The 11,570-nt window shown below is 40.3% G+C and overlaps 1 protein-coding gene across 1 annotated transcript; it reads left to right on the top strand.

The window, feature by feature from the left end:
* Positions 1–4,145: 4,145 nt before the first annotated feature.
* On the top strand, positions 4,146–8,718 carry LOC132034963 (uncharacterized). The gene is made up of 6 exons (XM_059425287.1): positions 4,146–4,379; positions 4,536–5,279; positions 5,703–6,205; positions 6,352–6,469; positions 7,778–7,973; positions 8,396–8,718. Exons 1-6 carry the CDS (start codon positions 4,146–4,148, stop codon positions 8,716–8,718), a joined length of 2,118 nt encoding a protein of 705 aa, XP_059281270.1.
* Positions 8,719–11,570: the final 2,852 nt, after the last annotated feature.

Here is an 11,570-nt window from a genome sequence, read left to right on the forward strand (position 1 = left end):
CACATGGATGCCACGCAAGCGCCACGTCTGCGCCAAATGGTTAAAAACACACTACCAGCACACACTTCCCATACTACCAGCACATGCCTCCCACCCCCCCCCCCCCCCCCGTGTCTTCTCTTTATTGGCTAGTTAATTAGAAAATACCATTCTGTCCCCAACCTAACTATCCTAAATGACTAAAACACCCCTCCACCATATATGAAACCCTAACCTCGTCATTTCCGCCTCCTCTCTCGTTTTCTCCATGGCAGGAGACGTTTTGTCTCCTTGCTTGGTTTTGGAGCAAATCCTCTCCTCTCACCGTCGAATTCAGGGTGTGCCCCCCCCCAATTCGGGTAAGGGTTTATCTTTTCTGCCCCATGGCGGTAACCCTGCAGTCTCTCTGTCCTTTTTTCAGCTACGGTTGCCATCTTAATCGGTCATGGCAGAGATAAGTTTTCCATTTTTGAGCAAGGACCAAGGTGGTGACATCCCCTCATCTCTCCTCTTTAATTGAGTCAACACAAAAAACCAAAGTACTTTTCAAATTTCTGAGAAAAAAATCAATCTTCAGATATCGATTTTGACTTCAAACGACTCTTGATTTTCGTTTTGGAGCCAAAAAGGGTTTGAAATCCAAAAACCCTAGTTTACAGCTATAAAAAGAGCTCGTAGCATTCATTTTGGGGGGAGAGCCCTAGCCTTACTATAGAAAAAAAAAGAGAGAAAAGAATAGCCAACAGATTACTCTATTTTCATTTTTTGGTTTGGAACTTGGTTAATCCAAGCGGATCCGGGTTCGTCGTGTTTTGAGTGTGGATCCGGGACCTAAAAGCTCTAGTTCGCTGCACCCAAAAAAGGTAATCTTCCTTTCTTGTCTTGGTTTTATTTATTTTGAATTTTTCCATAATTAGAGTGATTTAGTTTATCCTAATGTTAAGTTGATGATTTATAATGCAAATTTTCCTCCTCTTGGTTTAATTTTAGTAATGTTTGATTTTCTGCGATTATATGTGTTCTTATGTGCTTAATTTAGTCTGAGAGCTTAGTTGGTTTCATTTTGGTATGAATGTGGTGTCTAGTTATCATGTTTAGCTTAAACTTGATTAGGATTTGATGCCTAGCATAAATCTGGGCGTATGGAGGGATTTGCTTAGCATGTAGGAAATAATGTTTTACCTTTTGATTGTCTCTGAATATTTAGGTGCCTAACTGAGCAGTTTGCTGTGTCACTTATGGATTAATTGAAAACCTTATGCTACTTGCTTGTATATGTTCTTACTAGTGATGGTCCAGTATAGTTATTAAGGTTTTTATTATGTTAGTTAGTAAGGCTCGTAATAGTGTAAGGATTTGAAAGGCTCATCATTTAACTGCATAGTTGAGTTTGAGTGTTATTTTTTAGTGTTTTACTTGATCAGTGATATTCTTTTGCTTAAATTGTGTTCATCCATAAACAAATTTAGGTCACAGTATCCCTCCCCTTCATGATGTTTATGTCTCATATAACCTTAAGAACAAGACATTAATTTAAACTGCCTAAAGAGGACTTGTTGAAAGCATACTCACCTTATTATGAACATAATTGTTTAATTGTTGTAGTGAATGGATCTGTTTTAATTCCCTTTTGTAAATGCTAAACTATGTTATTGCATACATGAACTAATCTTCTATGAAACTTAGCTAAATGCCTGTTTGTCTAAGTGAATAATGTTGCTGGAGTCTAATCCCTGTCTATTTGTTCTGTGAAACCTGTTTCCAAGCCTAAGCTTTTTGTCTCTTTGTATGTTCATAAAAGAAGGATGAAAGTGCACACTAATGACTTTTTTAAAAAAAAATATATATATTTGTTCATATCATGCCGATGCCATACCTCTAACCCTCTCATATGTTTTTCTTTTAAGATTAAATTGCATGATTTCTCCCTGTTTGTTGGCCTGTTGAGGCCTCCAATCATCATTGTCCTTTAATGTCCATGGTTTGATGAATAGCTTAAGTATATTGCATTCAAGCATGTTGAGTTTATGATAGATGTTTAAGTTTAGAAGGTGTATGATTAAGAAGTCTACATGCTATGCTCAAATCTCAATGTGGTAGTGCAGTCTTGTCAGGATCTGGTTTAAGCCTAAAGTACAGTCTGTTTTAAAAGGTTTGGTCATAATTTGAAGCTTGAAAACATGCTATACTTAGTGGATATGCCTCTGTCCAAGTAACCTGCAAACAAATGAAATACTTGAATACGCTAAAAGCTAGATGGAATATTGTATGTGTTCTCATGAAATGATCTATGCTAAGATAGGTTTCAACTTGATGGTACGTTCATAATTCATGTCTTCTGGTAATCCCATACATGTTTAAATGTATCATCTTTGGTAGAATGTTTGTTTAGGTGGTTAAACTTGTCTAGAAGGTCGAATATTGGTATTTTGTCCAAAGACTTATGCGAGAATGATAACATCGTATCATATCACTGCATAACCCTCTTTTCTACCCCCTGGCAAGTTAATTCAAACATATATGGTCTGTCTATATCTTTGTCTGATAAAGATCAAAGGTCATTAAAGCTAAAAGAATATATTTGCACATAACCGAGGCTAGCATTACCTGTTTGAACGACCTGTGGCCTGCTGTTGATCATTTAAAGATAATGTAAAGAGTGAACTCGAAGATCGGCTTAAAGTTCCTCGGAACCTCGAGTTTTCTTTGATACGTATATATGTGCTACAATGACATGTATGTTCTATGTATTATTAATTGGGATTGTGTGCTAATCTTTATCTTTTTTTTACATGTACACACCTCGGAGCATTCTTGAGTCGAGCGAGACTCAAAACTTTTCCGATAAACGAGAAATCTGCGTTTCCTCCTTCATACACATGTCGCGCCTACCTCGCGATACTTCCAAACAGAAAGGCGAATTGGAAAAGGGCGAGATGACTTGCCATCTCTCAGTATCCATAATCTTCACCCTTTTATCCGAACATAAAACGGGAGCGAGGAATAACTTTGTTATAGTCTTCCTGTTATAACTTGGTTATGTTTTATTTGTTTGCTATGCTCTGAATATTTTGGTTTTTTTAGAAGAACACGACCTAGAACATTATGAGTTTAGAAAGGGTAGTTCATAAAGGGAAAGTTAGTAACCAACTATTTCTTATTTTACAAATCTCCGCAATGTTTGGAGGTTATTAGAACACAGGCATATATTTATAATCCCTTTTATTCACTGGTAACCGGTAATGTTTTAGACACTTTGAGAATTCAAGCATATATTCATAGATGTGATTTAATTCGTGAACCAGCGCAAACGGATTTTAAGAGTTTAAACCATTGCCTTAGAGTTAATAAAAGTTGACTTTCTTTATCGCCGAACCTTTTCTTTAACTTAAAAAATTATTATCAAGTTTCTTATATAAATGTGCAGCTCATCATTGAATTTGGATTCCAAAAGAGACTTTCACAGATTATTTCTTATGGTATTTTAGGCTTTTCCCACAACGAGTAAAACAAATTTCAATCCTTAAAGTTATTGAACATTTTAATTATTTTCAATACAAGGTCAAGTTTTCGAATTATTATTATTATTATTTTATTTTTTGAGTGCAAATACTTAAGTCCAGAAAGGGCGGTGGTGTCTTCCCTTAATTAAAAATAGACGTCACAGTATTAGTCACAAACTTTTTTTCTATGTAAACTATTTAAGTATTTGGCCATGAATACTTTTTCTAAATTACTTATAGAATATTAAAATATTATTTTGTCAAAATTCCTTATGTTAACCTAAGTTTGGTCGGTAACCATATTTAATGGATTCTAATGGATGCTTAACACCTTCCCATTAGGATATTTAGAACCCTTACCTAGAATTTATTAGGTTTGTAAGACCTTAAAAAATGGAGTTTTAATTAGGCATTTCCTTAGTTAAAATTGGTGTCCTAATTCACCGTTAAAATAATTAGGTGGCGACTCCTTAAGTTAAATAATTAGGAATCACCAATATGTTGTACTCCGCTTTGACCCGGTTAAAATGGGGTATAACAACTGTGGTGGAAAACGAGAAGAATGAATTGGTGCCTCAAGGAACTGTTACGGGTTGGAGGATATGTATTGACTATCGCAAGTTGAACAACGCCACTAGAAAAGATCACTTTCCTTTGCCCTTCATGGATCAGATGCTCGACAGATTGGCTGGGCACGATTATTATTGCTTTTTGGATGGTTATTCGGGTCTACAGATCGATCATGATTGCACCGAGGATCAAGAGAAGACCACATTTACATGTCCATATGGCACGTTTGCATTCCGGAGGATGCCTTTCGGTTTGTGCAATGCTCCAGGTACTTTCCAGCGATGCATGATGGCTATTTTCACCGATATGGTGGAAAATTATATGGAGGTATTTATGGATGACTTCTCTGTTTTTGGAGATTCTTTTGATGACTGTTTAAATCATCTTGATGCCGTGTTAGCTCGTTGTGAAGAAACGAACTTAGTACTTAACTGGGAAAAATGTCATTTTATGGTTCGAGAGGGAATCGTTCTTGGGCACTAGATATCGAGCAAGGGAATAGAGGTTGACAAGGCGAAGATTGAAGCAATTGAAAGATTGCCACCACCCGTTTCAGTTCGGGGAGTGCGCAGTTTTCTTGGGCATGCAGGATTCTATCGACGGTTCATCAAAGACTTCTCTAAAGTTGTTAATCCAATGTGCAAGCTTTTAGGGAAAGATGTGAAGTTTGTGTTTAATGAAGCCTGTTTGACGGCTTTTAATGAGCTGAAACGAAGGTTAGTGTCGGTCCCTATTATCATCGCACCTGATTGGTCTCTGCCATTTATTTTGATGTGTGATGCAAGTGATTTTGCTGTGGGAGCTGTCCTTGGTCAGAAAAGGGATAAGATTTTTCATCCTATTTACTATGCTAGCAAGACACTTGATGCAGCCCAGATGAACTATACTGTCACAGAGAAGGAGTTATTGGCGGTTGTCTACGCTTTTGACAAATTCCGATCATATCTTGTGGGCACGAAGGCGATTGTATATACTGATCACCTTTTAGTTCATTATTTGTTTGCAAAGAAGGATGCAAAGCCGAGGCTTATTCGTTGGGGTGTTCTTCGCAAGAGTTTGACATCGAGATTCTTGATCGAAAGGGCACGAGAAAATCGGAGTAGCAGATCACTTATCGAGATTGAAGATAGGGAACATGTGGATGAAGTAGTGGCGATTAAGGAGACTTTTCCTGACGAACAACTCTTTGCTCTTCAATCAGCTGAGGTGCCATGGTATGCAGACATGGTGAACTTTACCCCCTGGTGTGGCACGAGAAGAAGAAACGGATTTTGCATGACAGTCGTTTCTATGTGTGGGATGAGCCCTATCTCTCTTAGGGTTGGCATAGATTAGCTGATCAGAAGGTGTGTTCCGAGAGGAAGAGGTCTGCGATTCTCGAGAAGTGTCACTCATCACCCTATGGGGGATATCATCCGGGTGACGAACGGTGCAAAAAAGTAACTTCGATTCGGGTTCTTTTACAATCGGCTCTTTAATAAACTTTGTTCAAAGATGCTCGTGAATTTGTGCGAGTATCGCGAGCATGTGATAGATTGCGAGAGAACCGAAATATCTCCAAGTGTCATGAAATGCCTTTGAAGGGCATCTTAGAAATCGAGACTTTGATGTGTGAGGTATTGACTTCATGGGTCCTTCATACCATCCAAGGGGAATAAGTACATATTGGTTCGTGTTGTAGACTATGTCTCGAAGTGGGTGGAAGCCATTGCACTTCCCACCAATGATGCTAGTGTGGTGGCACGATTTCTGAAAAAGAACATTTTTACAAGGTCTGGAACCCCTCGGGCCATCATCAGTGATCAAGGTACGCACTTTTTCAATCGGCTCTTCGATAAATTGCTGCTCAAGTATGGGGTGAAACACAAGATAACGACTTCTTATCATCCTCAGACGAGTGGTCAAGTGGAGGTATCGAACAGAGAAATCAAGAGGATTTTGCAGAAGACTATGAGCGTAAGTAGGAAAGATTGGTCATTGAAGCTTGATGATGCTCTGTGGGCATACAGAACAGCTTACAAAACTCCGATTGGCACATCTCCCTATAAGCTCATCTTTGGTAAGGCATGTCATCTACTAGTTGAGCTTGAGCATAGAGCATATTGGGCGATTAAGAAGCTGAATCTAGACATGGTTCAAGCTGGAGAAAAGAGGTCCGGTACTGCAGTTGGAGGAATTTTGCTATCATGCTTATGAAAACGTGAAAATGTATAAGGAGCGAACTAAGAGAATTCATGACGAGCGCATCCAATCTCGTGATTTTGAGCCTAGGCGATTAGTCTTTGTTGTATAACTCTAGGCTGAAGATTTTCGGTGAAAAGTTGAAGAGTAAGTGTGCTGGGCCATTCGAGGTAGTTCGTGTGACTGCACATGGAGCAGTTGAGCTAAAGAAACCCAACTCGGATGAGACATTCCTGGTGAACGGGCAAAGAGTAAAGCATTACTATGGGGAGGCCACTGACCGCGCGAGGTCCTCTATCGATCTAGAAGAGGCTTGAGGAAAGCCTACGTCGTGCCGCGACGTTAAATCAAGCGCTTCTTGGGAGGCAACCCGTGTGAAAAAAAAATGAGAAAAATACAAAAAGTGTCGTGCCACGACCTTAACTAAGGCGCTTGTTGGGAGGCAACCCAATTTTTTTGTATGATATAGGTCACGTTTGTTCATGTTGCAGGAATTGGGCGGAAAGAAGAAAATACGAAGTGCCCAGTGATTTGCGCATCGGTTCCGCGATGCGGACCAATCGCGCATGAAAAATCAGAAACCCCCAGTGATTTGCGCATCGGTCCCGCGATGTGGACCGATCGCGCAATATACTGAAGCCTCCTGCTTTCCTTCCTCGATGCGGACGGATCGCGCGGGTCGACCCGGGTTTGTATTTTTTTCTCCAACTCATGATATAACCGTGCCCCTTCACCCCTATTCCCTCACAAAAACATTCCCTTTCACACACACATTCCTTCTCACACAAAAAATCCCCATCCCCATTCCTTCTCTAACAAAAACAACTTCAAGTTGCTCCAATCTATCCCCCATTAACTTCACAAGGTAAGTGGGTTCATCTTCCATTTTTTTTTCTTTTCCCCTTTTCCCCTTGTTATTGATGTTTGTAGTTGTAAAGTAGGGATATGGGTATGGGCGAATCTTGGGTGGGGATTGGTATTGCTTGTGTGGTATGAGTTAGTATGGCTAGAATGTAACCCCCATTGCACAAGGGAGGGTTTCCAAACCCACCATTGTTGTCAAAAGTTAAGGGATGATTTTAGGCCCACAAGGTGTTCGATAAAAGTCCTAAACCAAGTTTTTGTGGAAATTGTGAAGTCTTGAGTAGCAATGGAAAATTAACCAAGCATAGGAACCCTTGTACATCTCCTCTCACCATAAAATTCGAATTGTGATGGAGAATTGGAGAGTTGTGATTTTCCATCCCAAGCCCTACAACATGAAGTAGCTTACTTTGTTTTTGTTTTGCTTTGTCATGTAGGAGTAGTTAACTTCTTTGATTTTGATTTTCGTAATGTAGTTTGAAGTGAGTGTGGGGTGAGTTCCCCAAATTGTAAAGAAAAAAAAAATTCTTTTTTCTCAAGGTCGAGGTCCGAAAAAAAAATTGACAGGGGCCACGCATTCTAGACTTAAGTACATGTAACATGATTAAGTGTGGGGTTGTGCCATGACTCCCTTTAGTTACTGACCTGTACTTCTCGTTTGGTAATGCGCTGTTTTGCAGGCAAAATGGTTCACGCCAAGTCCAAGGGCAAATCTGTCGCCTCCTCCTCCCAAGGCACAAAAAGAGGAAGAGCAGAAAACCCGTCCAAAGCGACAAAAGGGCAAACATCCGGAAAGGGCAAGCATCCCGAGGTTGTCATTCCTCAAGTGTCTAAAAGGACGCCCCACCCCCATCTCTCCAGGGATGGGGAAGAGTGGTATGCGGGGTTTGACACCTCAAAGGGATACAATCATGAGCGAGCGATCAGTCGAGTCCCTTTGAAGAAAAATTTTGGGATATCTACAACCGCATAGTCGCCATGGGATGGACGTCTGTGTTTGAACAACCGGGGCCAGTGAACATTGATTGGGTCATGGAACTTTACGCTAGCATGCCAAGCCACGGGAATCCCGATTTTGTATTCGTTCGAAAAAATTGGGTGCCGTTGACGGCTTCGACTCTGTGCGGGGCAATTGGAGTCCCGAATGTGCCTGTTGAACCATTGCTAGAATTCATCAAAAGGCCCGATTATAGGGCTATTCGGGAAACTCTTTGTGGAGCCAACTCCAAATCTTAATGGGCACGATACTCAGGGCCTCTTCGGAAGCATCGGAGCATGAGCATGAGTAATTTTTGTAGAGAAGCCCGAGTTTGGTTGCGCTTCTAAATGCCGAATCATGCCACTTGATCACTTCTCAGAGGTCCAAAAGGAGAGAGTGTGCATAGTGTATTTCTTGATGACAGGGCAGTTGGTGAACATTGGGTATTGGATGATGCAGGAAATTCGAAGAGTGTGGGCTGGCAAGTCTAAAAGGCTGAGTTATGGAAACACTCTCACTTCCTACTTAATGAGGCTCGACGAGGAGTTGGCATATGCTGCGATGGGAGTGCTGAGGCGCCCACTAACTCACTCGACATCTCAAATGTCATGGCCCCAGCGAGTGCATCCGGACATCATTTGACTCGACGGAGAGAGAGGTCCGCCCAATCCACGGTCTAGACCGACACACACGGGGATGATGGTTGCGGGTGAGCATTTTAACATTGATCTTTCAAGGGTCTTTATTCAGAACCCCCACACCCCACATTTTCGGGTACTTGTGGGTGAGGTGTCTCAGTTACCTGCGGATGAGGACGAAAACTCGATTGATCGAGTCGTATGCATTCGAAGAGGGGGGAGGAGGTAGAGTCGGAGGGCTTTTTCCCGATGACGGGAGGATGCAAGGGAAAATTAGCGCAGCGACAATGAAGAAGAAGAGAACGCCGAGCCATTGGATGATAGCGCGATCCCTCTGATGATGAGGACTACATCGATGAGGACGACTAGGCCCTAGTGGGCCCGGTGAGTATTTCTTACCTTACTTACGCTTTGTTTGTTTTCAAATATATATGCATTGAGGGCATTGCATAATTTTAAGTGTGGGGTGGGAAAATACGTCCCTGGTTTGTAACAACATGTTTTGAGGTTGCGGATGATGATTAGTATGCCTTAGGATTTTTTTTTTAGTAGTTTTGCATCTTAGTGTCCATAAAAAAAAAATAGAAAAAGTTGAAAGAAATTCAAAAAGATTTTATTTTCCTTATTTTTCTTTGATAACTTCTTAAGGCCCTCATTAGTAGGCATTCATCATCCACCCCCTTTGGTTTTCTTATGGCCTCGGTTCTTTCCCTAGAGGGGGGCCTTTGAACCGAGAATCGGGAGGCGCGGTAGATTTTTTTTTTTCTTTAGTCATAGAAAGGGCTTTTCCGATGACGGGAGGATGACAACCGGGGCCAAACATTGAGGCAAAATTAGTCCTTAGGATAGGTGTATTCAAATGCTAGGTGCACGGGTTAGGTGAAGTATTGGCATATGAGTGATCTTGAAATTTTTTGTGAAAACATGCCGTGAAATTGTATCACTTTTCTTGAAAGCACTTGAAAATGGTTTTTATGACCCACTTGGCATTGTTGATTTCCATTGTTGTTTGATTCGAGGGACAACCGGATCCCTCTTGCGTTGATTGTGTGCCATGTGTGAGTCAGGTTTTGCATTTGAATCCATGTTTGGTATTGACGTCTAGAACTTGCCCTGTGTGTTCACAAAGCAAAATGAAGTTCGGTTGAGCCTAGAAAATGATAGAGGCGTTTCTTCGATTAGTCACTAAAAAGTGTAAAAAAGTTATCCCACCAACTCGCAAATAGCACCCTAGTTAACCCTTTTGAGCCTTTAGCCTTTTCTTTGATAGCAGTTAATTAGCCTTTACCCCTTCGTTCGATAAAACTGATTTTTGATTCAAATACTCTATGAGCACTTTAATCATTTACATGTATAATGGGAGTTGGGATGTGAAATAAAAAGGGGAAATGGTTGTTAATTGTAATCTAGGAAGACAATGGGAGCACTGAATGAAAAGAAATAATTCTGTTGTTAGTTGTGAAAAAAAAAAAAAGAGAAAAGAAAGAAATCTGAAAAAAAAAATGTGTAGCGAAAAAGTTTTCCTTCTAACTTGTGTGACTTTTAAAGAGTGGTCCTTAAACAAAGAAAATGGGTGAATTGGGAGAAATTTAAAGGTTGGTTGGTGTTGAATAAGGGCTAATGAAGAAATTGTGCAAGAATGATAAAAGTATATGTATTATTAAAGTGCTTAGGGAGGTTAGTCACTATTATCCAAATAATTCCTACCCGTCCCTTAGCCTACGCTACAACCCTCGAAGTCCTACTTGATTCTAGGTTCGACTTACTTGTATTAGTGGAGTGGTTACACTAGGGGCAAGCCTATGGTATGTCGTACTTTACATGTGATATTCTTTGTGAGAGTGAGCGTACTTAATGATTTTATGTCCATTGATTTAAACATATGTGGTTCTTGAGAGATATGGACTACTTTATTTTGGTGAGGGCACATAATTAGCAATAGAGTGGTGAAGTGTTGATTTCTTGATCATAAGGTTGCTTACATGCTTTAAAGTGGTGTCGTTGGGTCAATTGGTTTTAAAATTGAAGTGTTTTTTAGGAAGGTGGTCCTTGGTGCTAAAAATGAGGGTTTTGAATCTTTGGCATGGCTTTCGCAACTTGGCTTATTGTTTTGGTTTTGAAAATTTTCTTTTGAGATAGTCATACTAGCCGAATCCCGTTGCAGTTGCTTACTGTTTGAATGAGTTGAGCTAGAAGTGTAGTTTGGTGTTGGTTTATGTTTGCTCGAGGGCGAGCAAAGTCTAAGTGGGGGGGTGGTGATATTTGGCACAAATATCTATGTTTCGTGTCATTTTACATCCTATTCTTATGACTTTTGTTGCTTAATCTACGATGAAATCGTCGTATTTGAACTTATGTCGTTATATTTCATGTGTATAGGTACGATGAAGACAAACGATGGAAAACCGGGCTAAAAGTGATTGACTTTGGAGCATATGATGACTACACGAGGTGACGAGTCGAAGACCACAAGTGATGAACTAAAAGGAAAAAAATTGAACTGAAGGTCTCGCTTTTCATCCGCATCGATCGCGTGAAGAAAGCGGACAAAAACCAGCTCCAGTACCATCAGGCTTTCCTTCCGTATCGCGGAAGGAACGCATCGCGGAAGGAAAGTGGGGTTCTGCGCAGCTTTCCCGGTTCGACTAGGATTAGGTTTACTTATTTTTTGTTTTTACCCTAGACTATATATAGACGTCTTTTAGCTGAAAACGGTGTGCTGGGGATTATTCAAAGACTTGTAAGCCACCGTTCTATTTTCTCTCTTTAGGTTTATTTTATTTTTCATCTTTTTCAACCCTAGATTATTCATGAATTCTTTGTCTATGATCGAATCATGAGTAACTAAACTTCTTA

The sequence above is a fragment of the Lycium ferocissimum genome, chromosome 10, assembly GCF_029784015.1.
Source record: "Lycium ferocissimum isolate CSIRO_LF1 chromosome 10, AGI_CSIRO_Lferr_CH_V1, whole genome shotgun sequence".
Lineage (NCBI taxonomy): Eukaryota > Viridiplantae > Streptophyta > Magnoliopsida > Solanales > Solanaceae > Lycium > Lycium ferocissimum.

Excerpts from the sequence above, each read along its gene's own strand:
- LOC132034963 (XM_059425287.1), top strand. The coding sequence starts at position 4,146 with ATGGATCAGATGCTCGACAGATTGGCTGGGCACGATTATTATTGCTTT. Across the intron at positions 4,380-4,535 it reads TGGTGGAAAATTATATGGAG|ATATCGAGCAAGGGAATAGA; the intron begins GTATTTATGGAT and ends CTTGGGCACTAG. Across the intron at positions 5,280-5,702 it reads TGCCATGGTATGCAGACATG|GGGAATAAGTACATATTGGT; the intron begins GTGAACTTTACC and ends ATACCATCCAAG.